Source organism: Oncorhynchus mykiss, chromosome 3 (genome assembly GCF_013265735.2).
Source record: "Oncorhynchus mykiss isolate Arlee chromosome 3, USDA_OmykA_1.1, whole genome shotgun sequence".
In the NCBI taxonomy this organism is placed as follows: domain Eukaryota; kingdom Metazoa; phylum Chordata; class Actinopteri; order Salmoniformes; family Salmonidae; genus Oncorhynchus; species Oncorhynchus mykiss.
The window spans coordinates 47,884,002-47,905,362 of NC_048567.1; the positions used below are offsets into that span (position 1 = coordinate 47,884,002).

Sequence of the window (21,361 nt, forward strand, 5' to 3'; positions counted from 1 at the left end):
TAACTACCTTGTTCAGGGGCAGAACGATAGTTTTTTTGGACCTTGTCAGCTCGGGAATTCGATCCAGCAACCTTTCGGTTACGGTCCCAATGCTCTAACCACTAGGCTACCTGCCACCCCAAGGCTAGTGAAAAAGGCTAGTGTAGGCTAGTGCAAATGAGCCCTTTGAACAGACAAGATGAGCCTCCTTTAGAAAGGACACACTGGATGTGTCCCAAATGGCACCCTATTCCCTATATAGGGCACAACTTTTGACCAGGGCCCTAGTGCACTAAATAGGGAATAGGCTCTCATTTAGGATACGGCCTGCCCTATATGCCTCCTTTAGAAAGGACACACTGAGTCCTCTCTGCTCCTGCTGAGGCTTAGACACACGTCCCCAGGGGGAATTCCTTCTCCGGCACGTCACCCTGTTGTCATCGCAGAGTATCACCAGCCTGTTCTCTCCACCCAACAGTCTGCCTGTCGGCGCCACTCACCCCTGGTGCCCCTCCAAAGTGTGTGACAGGATGCCTTTAGGAACTGTCACACACACCACCACCACTCACACACACGCAAACACAAGAGCACACACACACAAATGGAAGAGCACACACACACACACACAAAGGCAGGAACACACACATGAACGCAAGAGCACTAACACAAACACAAGCAAGCTAGCACACGCACACACACACACACACACCTATGGGCTCATGTTACTGCACAATGACCACAGAGTCACAGGGGGGCTGCAGACAAACTTGAGAGGTACACATGCAACCCGGGCAGGGAGATACATATTCATCTATGTAATGCTGGGTGGGTCAGGTTTTTACTGCCTGTAAATGGACTACCAAAATCCATTGAAGACTGTGTATTGTCAGGTGTTAGTGTGTGAGAATAGGAATAGACTGCAAGCATACCCTCACCTTAGCCATCTGGGCTTGGACCCCGCTGGTCTTCAGGGCAGTGACAGCTTTCTGAGCTGCAGCAGGGCTATCAAAGTCCACAAAGCCGTAACCTGAGGGACAGAACACCATACCACTCAAGACACTTCTCACTATATGCGTTACACAGCCTACCTGGAAAGACTGCATGGCACAACCATGCTACGTAATGCATCATTCAGCTTTATCATTACTATCTTCTGTTGGCAATGTAATTAAACATATAACAATTACGGACCCTAGTCAAAAGTACTTCACTACATTTTTACATATTTATATATACAGTACCAGTCAAAGGTTTGGACACACCTACTCATTCAAGGGTTTTTCTTTATTTTACTATTTTCTACATGGTCAAATAATAGTGAAGACATCAAAACTATTAAATAATACATATGGAATCATGTAGTAACCAAAAAGTGTTAAACAAAGAAAAATATTTTTACATTCTTCAAAATAGCCACCCTTTGTCTTGATGACAGCTTTGCACACTCTTGGCATTCTCTCAACCAGCTTCACTTGGAATGCTTTTCCAACAATGTTGAAGGAGTTCCCACATATGCTGAGCACTTTTTTGCTGCTTTCATTCACTCTGCAGTCCAACTCATCCAAAACCATCTCAATTGGGTTGAGGTCGGGTGATTGTGGAGGCAGGTCATCTAATGCAGCACTCCATCACTCTCCTTCTTGGTCATATAGCTCTTACACAGCCTGGAGGTGTGTTGGGTCATTGTCCTGTTGAAAAATAAATTATAGTCCCACTAAGGGCAAACCAGATGGAATGGCCTATCGCTGCAGAATGCTGTGGTAGCCATGCTGGTTAAGTGTGCCTTGAATTATAAATGAATCACAGACAGTGTCACCAGCAAAGCACCCCCACACCATCACACCTCTTCCTCCATGCTTCACAGTGGGAACCACACATGCGGAGATCATCCGTACACCTACTCTGCATCTCACAAAGACACACCGGTTGGAGCCAAAAATCTCAAATTTGGACTCATCAGACCAAAGTACAGATTTCCACCTGTCTAATGTCCATTGCTCGTGTTTCTTGGCCCAAGCATGTCTCTTCTTATTATTGGTGTCCTTCAGTAGTGGTTTCTTTGCAGCAATTCAACCATGAAGGCCTGATTCACGCAGTCTTCTCTGAACAGTTGATGTTGAGATGTCTGTTACGTAAACTCTGTGAAGCATTTATTTGGGCTGCAATTTATGAGGCTGGTAACTCTAACGAACTTATCCTCTGCAGCAGAGGTAACTCTGGGTCTCCTCATGAGAGCCAGTTTCATCATAGCGCTTGATGGTTTTTGCGACTGCAATTGAAGAAACTTTACGAATTGATTGACCTTCATGCCTTAAAGTAATGATGGACTGTCGTTTCTCTTTGCTTATTTGCGCTGTTCTTGCCATAATATGGACTTGGTCCCAAACAAATGATAGTCCCACTAAGCGCAAACCAGATGGTTATCGCTGCAGAATGCTATGGTAGCCAAGCTGGTTAAGTGTGCCTTGAATTTTAAATAAATCCCTGACAGTGTCACCAGCAAAGCACCCCCGAGCATCACACCTCCTCCTCCATGCTTCGTAAAATACAGAGAATAGTGTGCCATTTGGTTGGCACTCTAAATCTCAGGTCAACATTGACGTCTACAGCAAGCAGAAAGTGACAGGATGTGATTGACAGCCACCACAGTGAGGCCAAGCCAGAGGCCACCATGTTATGTGGTTGACCCCCACCTCTAAGGGGCCCATGGTGGTCAGTCAGTGACTGGTGGTGAGGTAGTGTAGTCGGCCGAGGGGAGCAGAGAACGGTGCTGAAGCTGCAGATTGCAGTGATGACGCCCAGGGCTCAGGTCAGTTCACTGTCCCCCTGGGGCTACATGCAGGCCAGAGTCAGACCTGCAGTCCCTCCCTGCCCTCTGCTCTGCTATATTTGACCATCAAACAAGCTCACAGGTCCACAGCAAACTCTCTGCTCAATGTGGAGTCTAATGACAGATTCTAGTTTGATCTTGGTGATAAACAGCACAAACCAAGTATATGCTGAATCGGAACATTCTGATGTTTGTTTTTATGAATGGCAAATGTTCATTTGGCTTTCCAAGTTGGGATTTTGGGGAGTTTCTCAGGTACCTTTCTTCAAGCAAGCCGTGAGTTCAAGAAAAATCGTCATGCAAGATGAAAGGATGTTTCTCAGTCGCCACCTGTGATTAATAAGGGTATAATAATCCCCAGCAGGACAGTGACCAAGCTTATTCCTAGCCCATCTGTGGTGCGTGCTGGCTGGGCTGGGCTTCAATGTCATTGCGCTTCTCACTAGTCAGAACAGGGTGTTGGGCCCAGGGCTGCAGCCAGAGCCAAGACTGTTTGTCACTCTCCAGAGAGAGGGGCATGAGCTGTCACTTCCTCTTGTGATCCCCCCCATAGCGCGCTGCACAGTGACAGACAGCCAATCAGTAAAGGGACTAAAATAACATGAAGTAGTGGCAGCCTTTTGCCAGCCTGTCTGTCTGTTTCCTGATTAGACCAGCCCCTCTGAGCCACATAGCTGTTGGATGACTGAATGACTTCAACAAGGCAGAGCCAGTACACTGTGACACTATTGGGGTGCCAAACCCACTGCGTGAGTCAAGAAGGCCTTAAGCAAGAATCTTCATTCATTCCTTAGCATGGCCTTTGTCTTTAGTACAATAGCATTAGGAGGATTATGGTGAAAATCCTTTGCGTCATCATATCACAAACTGGAAGTCTAAGTCAAAGCTCCAAAGCCTTAACACTGATCTCCTGCTTTACAACGAGTCATTGCGATACCTACGTACAGTATCCTCTCAATGAAGATGCATGTGATGAGTTTTTATTGCTTTAAGCCTAGGGGTTGTTATGAGCATGACTTCTTGAGTTGTGTGCAACAATAATAATAATAAAAAATCTGTTAGCAGAATCAACCACGTCCCGACTTACTGAAAGTCTTCGTAAAAACAGAGGAAGCCATACACACCTTTACATTTGTTTGTCGTCTTGTCCAGGATGGCCTTTGTTGATACAATTTTGCCATACCTAAGAGAGGAAGAGAGAAGTATTTTTAGTTGTGTTGCGTTATGTCCCAGACAGAGGGAGCCTGTTATAAAAGACAAAAAGAGTGAGGCTTGCACAAGAATGTATGACATCACCAAAAAAAAGCATGAGAAACAGGAAGCCGTTTGTTTCCATGTGGATTTGAGAATCTCTGCGGCGCTGGAGCAAAGGTTGCCGTGATTTTTACCAAACGACAGAATCATGGAGGGTTACCTATCCTACATAGGCATAAGGATGTCTGACTCGTGAAAAAGACGTACCGAGAATCAGAAAACATTTAGGAATAAACTTGAATGAAATATGCATTACACACTGTATATTTACGATTTCTTGACAATGCAGGCACAGGGGGACTGAGTAGCATTCCATAGACACATCCTGTGCTTTAACAGTTATTTTGTGCACTGTGTTGCTGCTGCTGCCAGCTCTGACAAATGAACTCAGCGGTGACCCCTAAACACTGGCTGCACTGCATTTCCTTTCAGCGCTAAGCTAGCTCACTCTATTCAAAATGAATAGCAAATCAGTACAAAGAAAGCAACTGCGACATATATCGCAACTTTCTCTCTGTACAATGATGAATGCAACCAATAACAACGCACAGACGCCAGGCCGTAGTAGTAAATGAGCCTCCCTTGTAGTAATCAGCGCGGCAGACAAATGGTCGATGAGGGGATTGGCTCTCTAGACGGAGGAGGAAGTGTGAGCTTTGACCTGAGCTGGGAGGCGGGCAGGTGGTGGCTTTATGAAAATGAGGCCTCCGTCCCGACCGTGAGTCATAGATATAACCGATTGTGACAGATCTGGTTGTGTGTCATGGTGTTATGATTGTCGCAGAGGAAAAGGTCACCTATAGTGCTTTTGCTATTAATGATCGCAGATCAGCAGTGGCTTAATATAACCAAATAAATCTCCATGATATTTGAAATCCAATTACAGAGCCTGACTTTGCGAGCAGCAGCACATGTCTGTGTGTGCTGTGCTCGTCTCCGCGGGCCGGCGTGACCTTACTCTGTGCTCCACTGGGTAAAGAGCCTCGAGGATGAAGGGGTTTCCACTAATTGACTCCAAATAAATCAATTACAGGAATCACCACAGTGTCAACGGCAACCCCCCCCCCCAGAGAAGCTCACCAATCAAGGGACGCAAAAATCTAAACCTTGAATGCAAGAGGTTAAAAAAGGCACAGGATTACGACACCCGCTTCCCAATCTGGGCCACCATTGGATGACTGAGAGGACACAGTTTAACTCTAACTCTCAGCATCGAATGTGTATGACATTGGTACAGAAGTTCAGGGTAAAGGTGTCCGGGATGCTTCCCATCTAAAACAGTTTGTGAAAATACAGTGCATTCGGAAAGTATTCAGACCCCTTCCCTTTTTCCACATTTTTGTTATGTTACAGCCTTATTCTAAAATGTTTTTTTTTTTTTTAAAAGTCCTCATCAACCTACACACAATATCCTATAATGACAAAGCAAACACAGGGTTTTAGAATTTTTTTGCAAATCTATTACACCTAAAAAAAAACAGAAATACCTTATTTACATAAGTATTCAGACCCTATGAGACTAGACATGGATCTCAGGTGCATCCTGATTCCATTGATCATCCTTGAGATATTTCTACAACTTGATTGGAGCCCACCTGTGGTGAATTCAATTGATTTGGAAAGGCACACATCTGTCGATATAAAGGTCCCACAGTTGACAGTGCATGTCAGAGCAAAAAACCAAGCCATGAGGTCGAAGGAATTGTCCGTAGAGCTCTGAGACAAGATTGTGTCGAGGCACAGATATGGGGAAGTGTACCAAACCATTTATGCAGCATTGAAGGTCCTAAAGAACACAATGGCCATCATCATTCTTAAATGGAAGAAGTTTGGAACCACCAAGATTCTTCCTAAAGCTGGCCGCCTGGCCAAACTGAGCAATCGGGGAGAAGGTTCATGGTCTGGGAGGTGACCAAGAACCCGATGGTCACTCTGACAGAGCTGTAGAGTTCCTCTGTGGAGACGGGAGAACCTTCCAGAAGGACAACCATCTCTGCAGCACTCCACCAATCAGGCCTTTATGGTAGAGTGGCCAGACGGAAGCCACTCCTCAGTAAATGTCACATGACAGCCAGTTTGGAGTTGGCCAAAAAGGTACCTAAGGGCTCTCAGACCATGAGAAACAAGATTCACTGGTCTGATGAAACCAAGATTGAACTCTTTGGCCTGAATGCCAAGCATCACGTCTGGAGGAAACCTGGCACCATCCCTACGATGAAGCATGGTGGTGGCAGCATCATGCTGTGGGGATGTTTTTCAGCGGCAGGGGCTGGGAGACTGGAGAGAATCAGAGAGATGAAAACCTGCTCCAGAGCGCTCAGGAACTCAGACTGGGGGGAAGGTTCACCTTCCAACGAGACAATGACTCTAAGTACACAGCCAAGACAACGCAGGAATGGCTTCGGGACAAGTCTCTGAATGTCCTTCAGTGGCCCAGCCAGAGCCCAGACTTGAACCCAATTGAACATCTCTGTGTCACGATCGTCCTCCTCTTCATCTGAAGAGGAGAGGCGAGATGGATCGGAAGACCAAAATGCGGCGTGGTAAGTGTCCATGGTAAATCTTTAATAAAGAAAGTACTGACACTGCATACAAAACAATTAACAAATGACGACCGTGAAGCTACAAATTAGACCTGTGCTGACACAAGCCACTGACATAGACAATCACCCACCAACAAACAGTGCAACCCAGGCTACCTAAGTATGATTCTCAATCAGAGACAACTAATGACACCTGCCTCTGATTGAGAACCATACTAGGCCGAAACATGTAAGCCGGCCCAAGGAGACGCACTGGAGACCAGATGCGTAGAGCCGGCTTCATGGCACTTGGCTCGATGCTCACTCTAGCCCGGCCGATACGCGGAGCTGGAATGTACCGCACCGGGCTATGCACCCGCACTGGAGACACTGTGCGCACCACAGCATAACACGGTGCCTGCCCGGTCTCTCTAGCCCCCCGGTAAGCACAGGGAGTTTGCACAGGTCTCCTACCTGGCATAGCCATACTCCCTGTTAGCCCCCCCCCCCCAAGACATTTTTGGGGCTGCCTCTCGGGCTTCCTTGCCAGCCGTGTTCCCTCATATCGCCGGCTCCTCTTTCCGGCTGCCTCTGCTCTCCTAGCTGCCTCCACCTGTTCCCATGGAAGGCGATCCTTTCCCGCCAGGATCTCCTCCCATGTGTAGCAACCCTTGCCGTCCAACACATCGTCCCAAGTCCATTCCTCTTTGCGCCGCTGTTGCCTGTCACCACGCCGCTTGGTCCTGTTGTGGTGGGTGATTCTGTCACGATCGTCCTCCTCTTCATCTGAAGAGGAGAGGCGAGATGGATCGGAAGACCAAAATTCGGCGTGGTAAGTGTCCATGGTAAATCTTTAATAAAGAAAGTACTGACACTGCATACAAAACAATAAACAAATGACGACCGTGAAGCTACAAAATAGACCTGTGCTGACACAAGCCACTGACATAGACAATCACCCACCAACAAACAGTGCAACCCAGGCTACCTAAGTATGATTCTCAATCAGAGACAACTAATGACACCTGCCTCTGATTGAGAACCATACTAGGCCGAAACATAGAAATAGACAAACTAGACATGTAACATAGAATGCCCACCCAGCTCACACCCTGACCAACCAAAACATAGAAACATACAAAGCAAACTATTGTCAGGGTGTGACACTCTGGAGAGACCTGAAAATAGCTGGGCAGTGACGCTCCCCATCCAACCTGACAGATCTTGAGAGGATCTGCAGAGAAGAATGGGAGAAACTCCCCAAATACAGGTGTGCCAAGCTTGTAGCGTCATACCCAAGAAAACTTGAGGCTGTAATCGCTGCCAAAGGTGCTTCAACAAAGTACTGAGTAAAAGGTCTGAATTCTTATGTAAATGTGAGATTTCCGGGGTTATTTTTTATACATTTGTTTTTTCATTATGGGGTGTTGTGTGTAGGTTGATGAGGGGGAAAAAACAATTTAATCAATTTTAAAATTGGGCTGTAATGTAACAAAATTTGGAAAATGTCAAGTGATCTGAATACTTTACAAAATTCAATGTATTATGGCAACATTTTGTGACGTTTTAGTTCGATTTTTTTCCGGCTGTTCCTGCACAAGACATTTTTTAATCGAGTCAAGGTGAAGTCGGTAACCGAAGTGTACGCCCATTCATCGGTGATTGGTCAACAGTAGCGATGGGATTCTTCAATGAAGTGTTTGTAGTCATCCAAAGAGAGAAGATTCCTTATTATGCACATTTTGTCACTTGAAGGAGTATGCGAACAAACTGTTCGGCTCTAGCCGAACAGAAACATGTGGAAGGCTTTAGACAACGGCCAAAGGTGTCTATGTGTGTGTGTGTGTGTGTGTGTGTGTGTGTGTGTGTGTGTGTGTGTGTGTGTGTGTGTGTGTGTGTGTGTGTGTGTGTGTGTGTGTGTGTGTGTGTGTGTGTGTGTGTGTGTGTGTGTGTGTGTGTGTGTGTATGCTACAACACATCTTCCAGGAAAATAAGCTTCTTAAGACAACCTTAGCCATTAGACTCCCCCCTTTTCCATTAGCTTTCACTAACCATCTATCACAGTGTGATGGAGCTGCTTGGTGCTGTTAGACAGATGAGGGTGAGCTGCATGGTGCTGTCAGACAGATGAGGGTGAGCTGCTTGAATCAGGTAGAATGTCTTCTCTGAGAAAGTGGTGGCAGTAGCAGCTTGGAGAACAATGTTCTCCCATTCCACCTGCCTCCCCCCCCCCCCTGCCTTTATCCCATTACAGTGGCTAAAAGGGCTCTGATTACTATTCACTGCATGCTTATTGATTCCTGCGGATAGCACTGAGGGATACTGTTCTGTCTGCTCTGAAAATAGCAGGATTGAGTTATGGCCTCGTATTGACTGAGGGCTGTAAAGTGTTCCTGAGTAGCAAGTGAATTTTTTTAATGCGATATGAAGAATCACTTTGCTATCAACAAGAACTGATTATACCTTGTGCTTTTTGAATCCTCAACTATTGCCTCAAGGTTTTAAGTAGACATTTCAGGATTTTATTTGGGGATATTTTGGGATCGGGTGGTGGATCAGCTCAGATGGGATCAGTTGGAAAAACACAGGGATCTATTCCAACCTCTTTAGATTGTCTAAACAACTAGCTAAGGTGCATTACCCCTGACCTACTGACTGAATAGACTGGTGGTCCAGTCTGTTTGTGCATTAGCCAACTCCTGTTTGTGTCCATTCATGGTCATACCAACCAGAATGGCCTCTACAATTTCAATGTTAATATGCACTCCAATTTCAAGCGGGGTCACTGATTGGTTGTTGAACACAACGTTCTTCATCTAATGTTTTAAGAGTTTATTTTGGGAGAGCGTGGCTGAACTGTTGCCAGTATTTAGGCTACTAGTCACTGAAAATCAGCATTGATATAACATTGATTAGGGTGAGTTTATACGCTAAGAACATTTCAGTCGGGGGAAGGATTAAGCTAGTTACAACACAGGGTAAAAGAGCAAGAGCCGTTGACCCGGAATCTCTAAAGTGAGCTCTAATCCCAAATCCTAAAATGGCAACAGAAAGCGGCTGCGCTATGGCAAACCATCAACAGTGCTAGAGATGGTCCGGATATCACTCCCTTATGTACATGACGTTATCAGTATGAATCTAACTGCCTTTCACTGTACATACAATAGAGTCCTGCATCGGGTCAGATACCCATGGTTCCCCGCAGGTAACCCACAAAATAAATCAGCTGGCGGGTGGAATTTAAAACATTCTTTCAACTCACGGGTCGGCTCGCGGTTCAGAACAAATATATTGTGGGTCGGAAACGTTTTAAATCAAGATCTTACATATATTTTTTTTTTACCCAGGAGCATGTTGTGTGGTGCTAAAACATTCCTAATTTGATCAAATTCAGAGATTATGTTCCCTCCCCCACACGCACGACTGTGTTCTCAAGTTTACTTTCCCTGGCTAGCCTAGCTCATGCGAAAATGGCTAACGTAGCCTAACCAGAGTTCCTTATTACATTAATTCAGGCTTTGGTTAATTTAGACCATATGCAGGCCATATAAAGTTTAAACCTGTGAAACTGGTAAAAGTTTGAGTAGCCTATAGCCTACTAAATAAATGTAGGCTATTTTTGCAGCCTGTAGCCTATTTGAATCTGGGAATTGTTTATTGGAGTTTTTATTAAACTATTGGATGATCTATGCATAAAGGTTTTGTTATGTCAGCTATAGTCCTTCATTAGGTAAGAAGGCTAATTAGAAGGCTCCTTTTTTTAAGCCATTTGAATTGTCAATGTGCCGCTTCGCATTGTGAAAATAAGAACATATTGTTCTTAATTCATGGCACGTTTTCCTTTTAGCGAAATGTTGAAAAAACACGCAGACAAATTAATTCATGCAGGGAAAGGGACTAGCCAAATAAACTACTTTGGGGTCATACAAACAATTAAATAAATGTATGTTATTTTGGCGGGTCACAGGTCGGCTCTCAGGATAATTATATGCGGGAGGGTCCGGTTGCGGAGAAGAATCTGTCCTGATATCGGGTATCGGGTGGGGCTCGGAATTAATGTGGCCGGGTACAGCTCCAAAAAACGAACCCGTGCAGGACTCAAACATTCAATACCTGTTTGCTTTCTTCAATTCTTAAATTTCCCTCTAAGTCATTTTTTTAGGAAAAGTAAACATAGTTTACTAGTGTTCCAGACAATCTTGTGTGTGGTGTAGGTTGCTAAACAGCAGCTATCACTCTGTATCTCTATTTCTAAACGCAGGATAGAGGATCTATGCAAGCCGATTGGGAGATCGAGGGGTTGAATGTGCTGCAAAGTCAACATCACATTGTGGAGGTGGGGGGAGGGGGGGGGGTAAAGCAGGGGGTCTGGGAGATGAAAATGAGATTTCAAAGTCACCTCGGTGGTCTTTTCCATAGATAGGTACACAATAACACAATGGGGCTGTGGATGAGAGCGGGCTGGGATGGCTCCTTTATCCTCTGCATACATGAACTCCCCACTGTCTCGCTTCAGATACTGTCAGCTGCTAAGGCTCTCTGGGTTTGCCCTTGTAGTCTTCCAATATCTTTCATTTTAAATTCAGATGTAATGCCCCTGTCAGCTCTCCCCTTGCAGTGTTGGACATCATCTACTCAAATATCTCCATCCCCCCTCCTTCACTCACTGCTATCTCTCTCCCTCTCTCTATCTGGTCCAGTGATCTGTCCCAGCTAGGTTCTACTTAAACACGGCAGTAATATAACAATAATAATAATATATACCATTTAGCAAAGCCACTTACAGTCATGCGTGTATAAATTTTACATTCTGATGGTCCCAGGAATCGAAACCCACTATCCTGGCGTTGTAAGTGCAATGCTCTACCAACTGAGCTACAGTGAGTCATCTAACATTATTAGTATCTATTAAATGCACATTGAGACGGTCCACTGGTAACTGAGGTCTTGTTCTTCATATAGCATTGTGACATCACAGGGAGACCATGCAACACCAAACATAATGTTAAAGTGCACAAAACATTTGGAACACCTTCCTAATATTGAGTTGCAACCCCCTTTGCCTGCAGAACAGCCTCATCTGGACATGGACTCTACAAGGTGTCGAAAGCGTTGCACGGGGATGCTGGCCCATGTTGACTTCAATGCTTCCAACAGTTGTGTCAAGTTGGCTGGATGCCCTTTGGATGGGGGACCATTCTTGATACCCATGGGAAACTGTTGAGTGTGAAAAACCCAGAAGCGTTCCAGTTCTTGACACACTCATACCGGTGCACCTGGCACCTACTACCATACTCCGTTCAAAGGCACTTCAATCTTTTGTCTTGCCCATTCACCCACTGAAAGGCACACATACACAATCCATGTCTCAACTGTCTCAAAGCTAAAAATACTTATTTAACCTGTCTTCTCTTCTTCATCTACAATGATTAGAGTCAGTCACTGATCACATCAGTCACTGGCTTCATCAAAAAGTGTATCGATGACATCCCCCCCACAATGACTGTACGTACAGTGCCTTGCGAAAGTATTCGGCCGCCTTGAACTTTGCGACCTTTTGCCACATTTCAGGCTTCAAACATAACGATATAAAATTGTATTTTTTTGTGAAGAATCAACAACAAGTGGGACACAATCATGAAGTGGAACGACATTTATTGGATATTTCAAACTTTTTTAACAAATCAAAAACTGAAAAATTGGGCGTGCAAAATTATTCAGCCCCCTTAAGTTAATACTTTGTAGCGCCACCTTTTGCTGCGATTACAGCTGTAAGTCGCTTGGGGTATGTCTCTATCAGTTTTGCACATCGAGAGACTGACATTTTTTCCCATTCTTCCTTGCAAAACAGCTCGAGCTCAGTGAGGTTGGATGGAGAGCATTTGTGAACAGCAGTTTTCTGTTCTTTCCACAGATTCTCGATTGGATTCAGGTCTGGACTTTGACTTGGCCATTCTAACACCTGGATATGTTTATTTTTGAACCATTCCATTGTAGATTTTGCTTTATGTTTTGGATCAAATCTCCGTCCCAGTCTCAGGTCTTTTGCAGACTCCATCAGGTTTTCTTCCAGAATGGTCCTGTATTTGGCTCCATCCATCTTCCCATCAATTTTAACCATCTTCCCTGTCCCTGCTGAAGAAAAGCAGGCCCAAACCATGATGCTGCCACCACCATGTTTGACAGTGGGGATGGTGTGTTGCTTTTACGCCAAACATAACGTTTTGCATTGTTGCCAAAATGTTCGATTTTGGTTTCATCTGACCAGAGCACCTTCTTCCACATGTTTGGTGTGTCTCCCAGGTGGCTTGTGGCAAACTTTAAACGACACTTTTTATGGATATCTTTAAGAAATGGCTTTCTTCTTGCCACTCTTCCATAAAGGCCAGATTTGTGCAATATACAACTGATTGTTGTCCTATGGACAGAGTCTCCCACCTCAGCTGTAGATCTCTGCAGTTCATCCAGAGTGATCATGGGCCTCTTGGCTGCATCTCTGATCAGTCTTCTCCTTGTATGAGCTGAAAGGTTAGAGGGACGGCCAGGTCTTGGTAGATTTGCAGTGGTCTGATACTCCTTCCATTTCAATATTATCGCTTGCACAGCGCTCCTTGGGATGTTTAAAGCTTGGGAAATCTTTTTGTATCCAAATCCGGCTTTAAACTTCTTCACAACAGTATCCTGGTGTGTTCCTTGTTCTTCATGATGCTCTCTGCGCTTTTAACGGACCTCTGAGACTATCACAGTGCAGGTGCATTTATACGGAGACTTGATTACACACAGGTGGATTGTATTTATCATCATTAGTCATTTAGGTCAACATTGGATCATTCAGAGATCCTCACTGAACTTCTGGAGAGAGTTTGCTGCACTGAAAGTAAAGGGGCTGAATAATTTTGCACGCCCAATTTTTCAGTTTTTGATTTGTTAAAAAAGTTTGAAATATCCAATAAATGTCGTTCCACTTCATGATTGTGTCCCACTTGTTGATTATTCACAAAAAAATACAGTTTTATATCTTTATGTTTGAAGCCTGAAATGTGGCAAAAGGTCGCAAAGTTCAAAAGGGCCAAATACTTTCGCAAGGCACTGTACATACCCCAACCAGAAGCCATGGATTACAGGTGACATCCGCACTGAACTAAAGGGTAGAGCTGCCGATTCAAGGAGTGGGTCTCTAACCTGGAAATTTATATGAAATCCTGCTATGCCCTCAAACAAACCTTCTGTAATAGCAATAGCAGACCACCATAGTCCCTGTGCCAAAGAACATTGAGGTAACCTGCCTAAATGACTACCAACCCGTAGCACTCACGTCTGTAGCCATGAAGTGCGTTGAAAGGCTGGTCATGGCCAACATCAACACCATTATCCCAGATACCTTAGACCCACTCCAATTTGCATACCGCCCCAACAGATCCACAGATGATGCAATCTCTATTGCACTCCATACTGCCCTTTCCCACCTGGATAAAAGGAACACCTATGTGAGAATGCTATTCATTGACTACCACTCTGCGTTGAACACCATAGTGCCCTCAAAGCGAATCACTAAGCTAAGGACCCTGGGACTAAACACCTCCCTCTGCAACTGGATCCTGGACTTCCTGACGTGCCGCCCCCAGGTGGTAAGGGCAGGTAACAACACATCCGCCACGCAGATCCTCAAAACGGGGGCCCCTCAGGGGTGCGTATTCAGTCCCTTCCTGTACTCCCTGTTTACTCATGACTGCATGGCCAGGCATGACTCCAACACCATCATTAAGTTTGCTGATGACACAACTGTGGTAGGCCTGATCACCAACAACGATGAGACAGCCTATAGGGAGGAGGCCAGAGACCTGGCAGTGTGGTGCCAGGACAACAACCTCTCCCTCAACGTGATCAAGACAAAGGAGATCATTGACGGGGCTGTAGTGGAGCAGGTTGAGAGCTTCAAGTTCCTTGGTGTCCACATCACCGACAAACTATCATGGTCCAAGCACACCAAGACAGTCGTGAAGAGGGTACAACAAAACCTATTCCCCCTCAGGAGACTGAAAATATTTGGCATGGGTCCTCAGATCCTCTAAACGTTCTACAGCTGCACCATCGAGAGCATCCTGACTGGTTGCATCACTACAGAGGGTAGTGGGTACAGCCCAGTACATCACTGGGGCCAAGCTTCCCGCCATCCAGGACCTTGGCAGGTAGCCTAGTGGTTAGAGCATTGGGCCAGTAACCGAAAGGTTGCTGGATCGAATCCTCAAGCTGACAAGGTAAAAATGTATCGTTCTGAGTAAGGCAGTTAACCCACTGTTCCCCGGGCGCCGTGGATGTTGACTAAGGCAGCCCCGCGCACTTCTCTGATTCAGAGAGAGACACATTTAATTTGAAGGTATTCAGTTCTACAACTGACTAGGTATCCCCTGTTCCCCTCTATACCAAGTGGTGTCAGAGGGAGACCCTAAAAATGGGTCAAATACTCCAGCCACCCTAGTCATAGACTGCTCTCTCTGCTACTGCACAGCAAGCAGTACTGGAGTGCCAAGTCTAGGACCAAAAGACTTCTCAACAGCTTCTACCCCCAAGCCATAAGACTCCTGAATAGCTAATCAAATGGCTACCTGGACTATTTGCATTGCCCCCCCCTCTCTTTTGCACTGCTGATATTCTCTGTTTATTGTCTGTGCATAGTCACTTTGGGTCTACCTATGTACATATTACCTCATTTGCCTTGACTGACCGGTGACCCTGTGCATTGGCTCTGTACCGGTATCCCCTGTGTGCTGCCTCACTGTTGTTATTTTGTTGCTGCTCTTTAATTATTTTTTACTTTTATTTCTTATCTATTTTTTACTTAACATCTATTTTTCATAAAACTGCATTGTTGGTTATGGGCTTGTAAGTAAGCATTTCACTTGTAAGTAAGCATTTCACTTGGCGCATGTGACGAATAAAATTCGATTTGATTTGGTTTGAACAGGCTGTTATTATCTCCAACTCAGGTCAAATAAGTAACTGTTGCTTTGAATCTCTCTACCACAGTCATGGTGTTGGTGACAGCAGCCAACAAGTCAATAACCAGTCAATAGATGTAATCATAAGATGAAGGAAGTGTACTCACGGCTGGCAAAGCTTGACCAGATCATGGTCGGTGGTGGCTGGGGCAAGGCCTCGGATGTACAGGTTGGTTTTACTGAGTTGCTCCCAACCTGCAGTGCTGGAGCTACTGCTGTTGTTGGTGCTGCTGTTGGTGCTGGGGCTGGGCGGAGCCATGGGCTGGGAGGAGGAGACAACAGGTGGCTGCCAAAGGGAAACACACAGAATGGTGTCAGTCCAAGAGAAAACAACATGTCGGTGTGAAGTGCAATACTGGTGTTCCCTTTTACTAAACAAGAGGGATTAAGTGAGAGAGAGAAATAGACTTCTCAAAACGAAGCAGACTACATTGCCTTGCCACATGGATGCAGAGCCATTTAATTGCTCAAATAAATATATCTGTTACATTTGTATTGATGTCTTGCAGAGCTAGTGATTGCCAGCCAGAGAGTAATCATGAAACAATGAAAGTCTGCATTTCATTAGTGGGTTAACAAAGTGTGCGTGGATTTGATTAAAACCCTCAGCTTTGTCTATGAATCTTGTCTCCACCATGAACTGCACAGAGACATTCTTATTACTCACTCCCACTGTAACCAATAACAGTATTTTAGTGCGCTGGACCAGAAAACCATCTGTCTTCACCACAAGCATATCGTTGTGTGGCCCAGCTAAATCTTCCATATTGGTGCATACTAAAAAATTAACTGTCCCGATACTCCATCATTTGAGACTATTGAGTGGGTGCCTGGTGTGAAGATTAATATTTCACAGAGCAGTGATACATAGAGAGAAGTCAGCACAAACTGGGTCCAGAGAGGCCTGCAGATCTGCTCTGACACTAGTGTGAGACTGGATGGCTGTGCGTGAAAGAGTGAGCCCTTCTTAGACCATCGCCCCCTGGTGGCTGACTGACTCCAAACTAGACATCTTAACAACTACAACCCCAGCATGGCTTTCTTCTCATTCCACTGCTCCCCTACACTAACATGCAGACTTAAGGCATGGTGCAGAATGTAACTCAACCTCAAGACCAGTACTGCTATTTCTGAACTCTGAGGATCAGCGTGATTGAAACAATGACACGCCACCCATTTTCTGTAACTTGCCGGATGCTAACGATGTACCCTTTCGAATCAAATGGAAAGAGATGAGAATTTCTGTTATGTGCACGAACAATGTGCCGAGCAGCATTTCCAGCATTGAATTTCAGATGTATTTCCAAGATGCTTGCTCTAATTCAATCAGCATCTATAAATCAGATGGGCCTTGTCAAGAATAGCTTGTTTTCCTTCCACATCTCAGAAAAGATCCCTTGTGTGATTGAGCAATAGGCTATTACACAGATGTAAGATCTTAATTTGAGCCAGTTTGCTGTGTGGATTAACAACAAAAATTGTTATGTGGATTATAATTGTGGACATTTTTGTATGGGTCGATACATTTTTCGTAAGGGAAAACCAAGTCTGATATTTCAAAGTGGAAATGACAAACTTCCGAAGACTTTTTTAAACATCAAACGCATTGCAGGAACATTCTCCTGCGACAGGATGATGAAATTAACATCCTACATCTGTAGCATGCTTCCTGTTTGTAGGGCCACATATGTTATGATCTCAAAAGCTGTCCCTCTTTCGAAAACTGATCTGTGTGTCTGTTCTGTGTCTGACACTGATTATCACCCTTCCCCCTCTGAGGAATCACAAGAGAGGAAGCTGAGATGATACAATAGCGCCGGTGGAGATGGCTGCCTGTTTTAACGGGCTCCTAACCAATTGTGCTATTGTGTGTGTTTTTTTCCTGCGTTATTTGTAAACTTATTTTATACATAATGTTTCTGCCACCGTCTCTTATGACCGAAAAGAGCTTCTCGATATCAGGACAGAGATGACTCACCTCGTACTTTACGAAGATCTTTAAAAAAAAAAAAAAAAAAAGTTATGAGTCGGACGCAAAGGATTTACTTCATTCGCATGAAGAAGAGAGAGAGATAGGGGACGTAGGTCGGGGTGTCTTGTAAGGATCCGACGGCGTGTGGGTAATCCGCCTCTACCTTCAAACCTACAGTGGTTCCTCCTTTAAAATGTGCGTCATACTGCGGCACACCTTGCGTGCTGCTGCAGCATTCTGTGGCACGTCATTTAATTCTCAGCCATTTCTTCTGTTACTGCAAGTTATTGCTAATTTGACCACCAAGAGGGCATCTTTGAGAAGCATTTGATAGAAGCATTTGTAATAACGTAGTATATGGGATTGATTTTAAGAAATTTGGCTTCATTCATTTGATTAATATTATGGTGTTTCCATTCAGAGAAAAATTGTCAGTTTGTAAATTCAGACTGTTTCGCTCTCGGAGCGCACACTGGACGTTCGGGTCGAGGAGTAGGGTTGATTTGAGAGTTCTGGCCTTACAACGGCAGTTAAGTACCCAAGCTAACGTTGGCTAGCTACTTCCAGACACAAATGACACCACTCCACACCATTTTACTCACCCTAGCAGAGCTGGTAAGGCAGTTTTTGTGTTAACCAGAGCGTTGGTGACTTTAAATGTGCTGCTGGAAACAATTTAATGACGTTTTTTCCCCAACATTTACTGACACCGGCCATATTCAACGGGGGTTGAGCGCTCGTAAAGTAATTATTCTGCGCTCTGGTACACTCAGACGAGAGTGCTCTGAAATCCGTGTAGATAGTAGGCTGGACATATTGCATCCGCCGTGGAGCCCAGTTTCATAATATTTCCCAGCTGCTTGCAGTCGTTTTGAAGTAATCGCAAAAAAAACAGGACCGCAGCTTTTGTGGAGTGATGGGTAACGATGCTTCGAGGGTGGCTGTTGTCTATGTGTGCAGAGGATCCCTGGTTCGAGCCCAGGTAGGGGCGAGGAGAGGGACGGAAGGAAAACTGTTACACGGACACTATTTTAAATCAGGAGAATCTCCTCTTTGTAATTATGTAAGTCTGGGCAGCGAGCTCGTTGGTCATCGATCGCTAGACCTGAAATAGTCTGAAGTTTTTATTTTTCCCCTACTTTTTCATTACGCAGACATACTGGCCCTACACCATCGAGGTGCAGATGTTTACTTTCTACACAAGTAGTTTTTTCCAGTTTCGTCCGACGAACAGATTGTAGTGGTAAAATGAAGAGAGATACATTTTTTATGGAATTTTAAGCATCACACCAGTCAAAACAGGGCTCGCACTAGTGTTCAAGTTTAGCCAACGTTCTTAAACCGTTTTTCAGTCTTGGGTGAATTTTGACTCGTTCTATTGTCCAGCCTATACATAGCCAGAGCAAATTTACGAAAGCACCCGAATGTCCATTGAGAAAGCACAACGACTATACCATTTAGCTAAGCTAAGAATGATGAGAACACTCAAGTCAATAAACGTTGGGTAGTTAGATAGCCTATAGTTAATATACTGGCAAGTTTGATGTATAACTACTAACGTTAGGTAGCTAGCTAACATACCAGTACATACTGCTGTAATGATATGCTATGTGGTTCGTAAGGACAGCGTAGCAAACAAATTGTCAGCCAACATAACTTGTAATGTAATTTATTTGAAAAGATTACTTTATTACATTGAGTGGCAAGCTACCCCTTGGTCTGTGATAGGATGGGTTTTTTTCACACCTAGCTCGGCTATTAGACTATTCTTTAGTAAAGATTGAATAGTCTATTGTTCAGCTATTAGCCCTCCTCCCCAACTTGCAACAAATCTCATTCCTTTCCCTCTTCCACGGGTCATCATTCTGCTTCTGAGTGGCTCGCTCGTGGGCGTGCTGGCAGGGTATGGCAGCATCTTTGGTTGTGCGGCAAGAATTCTGCATACAGCAGCACGTTTGTATAAATGTGTGGTTATTCACAGGCAAATTGTTATATGCTATGGAGGTACATTTTATTTATTTTCAATCAAAAATAATTGTTCTGAAAGCAACTTTTTTCCATACACAAAGGAAGTCAAAGCGAACGCCTACGAAGATGGCATCTCAGGTAGGCATCACTGGGCTGTATTGATGTATCCTAAAAACGGCATCTGCTGCTTTAGATTGAATGGTCATATCTCAGTTATTGTTTTCATATCTATAAAAAATAAGCTGTTTTCTTTACTTTCAGAGAGTGAGCAGACCTAGGGGTAGAAAATGTAGATATTGCCAGATGTTCACTGTCCGAGGAACAGGCCGTGGAAGCTTTATCGCTGGCAAAAGTGTCTATAACCAGAGCTAATTAAACTGTTCTGTGTTCTTTTTCTCAATCTCTGCCTGTCTTGTTGTACATGGAACCTGTCTCACATACATGGAACCTGTCTCACATTAATTAAAAAACCCTTAAGATGTCAGCTGCTAATTTTCAGAGTTACACCACATAAACACAGCCATTTTCACTGGTCTATCTGTTGCTGCCAAGTCATGATTTCCCTGGGGGTTAGCCTTGCAATAACCAAGTGGTGAGACACATAGCCCTCTATATTTAAACGCTTCAGGTACCCTCTGATAGGTGTCTGCGTCACATACAGTATCTTATATTGATATTATCTTCTATTGTTTGTCCTCATGTGTCTGTTTTTCAGCATAAAATACTCTGCAGCCACTTAGTGTGGACACCAGGTAAGACCACACACACACACACACAAAAACAGTCTCTTCTTCACTCCATCCCCCTCCCCCTTCTCTCTAAATCCTCTAGGTTATATCAGTTGTTTTGGTGAATCCCTCCCGCATCTGAACTGGCTGACACAGAGGGCACAGCATGATCATAGGTGAGATGTCACTTGGTCGGGTCAACAGGAAGTATTATTAAAGAGATGCTTTACATTGAAATACAGACAGAGAGGTAGTAGTCCCAGAGTTAATGATCCAAGGTCAGTTTTGCATTTCACCTCCTGATTTACTGACCGTGTTAGATTGACTGACTGACCGTGTTAGATTTTTTAAAATGTTTAAACAAGGCTTAATCATGCTCTGTCGTCTGCAGGTATGTTTTGACGTGAGAGAGGAAGCCAGTCCCGTCATCGCCACTTCACCCGCTCTTAAGATAACCTTCAGGCCAACTGTGGGCCCAAGGCTGGTTAGGAGACACCGCAATTGTGATGAACTGAGAGAATATTAGGGTAGTACTGTAATTCATGAATCATATGTTGTCTGCCGCTGTTCCTACCTTTTTCCCTTTCTGTCATCTACACCTCTCTCCCCACCTCGTCTTTCTTCCTCGTTTCATAATGCACACATTATATTGTATTTATAATATTACAATTATCATATTTATAATGCATTTATGTATTTATAACACCTGGATAATGAACTTCTTTCAATAAAGCGTTTCACATTCTTCACTGGTGGAAATTAAGTATCTCATTGAAATACTATCCTGTGTCCTCAGATTAATGCAGATGAAGGGAGTTAGATATGCATAGTTTTTTTCTGTATATATGAATTACAAATCAATCATGTTTCTAGTCTATTGCATTGTTACAATGTATAGCATCATTTAAATTATGGAGTATGATATGGCTGAAAAAGAAGTCTCAGAGATTCATTCCTGAACCGCCAAGGAAGTGTATATCAGTGAATATATTCAATGTACAGGCTACAATGTGGGAATCTCATGCGTGGTAATAACTACAGTACATGTGTATATAGGACTTACATCCTTGGCACAATAAAGTTATTATATTCTACTCTATCCATAGGCT

The 21,361-nt window shown here is 44.2% G+C and overlaps 1 protein-coding gene across 5 annotated transcripts in view; it reads right to left on the reverse strand.

Annotated features, from left to right (window-relative positions):
* The window catches only part of LOC110520064 (RNA-binding motif, single-stranded-interacting protein 1), a 47,427-nt gene that overhangs the window by 13,133 nt on the left and 12,933 nt on the right, over nucleotides 1-21,361 (reverse strand). For 3 of the 5 annotated variants that reach the window (XM_021597073.2, XM_021597069.2, XM_021597072.2), the window contains exons 2-4: nucleotides 15,692-15,870; nucleotides 3,934-3,992; nucleotides 909-1,006 (exon numbers count right to left, since the gene is read on the reverse strand). In XM_021597073.2, the coding sequence (XP_021452748.1) occupies nucleotides 909-1,006; nucleotides 3,934-3,992; nucleotides 15,692-15,870 (336 nt within the window). The remainder of the gene's footprint in view (nucleotides 1-908; nucleotides 1,007-3,933; nucleotides 3,993-15,691; nucleotides 15,871-21,361) is intronic. The other 2 variants (XM_036974339.1, XM_021597070.2) reach the window with 1 other exon arrangement.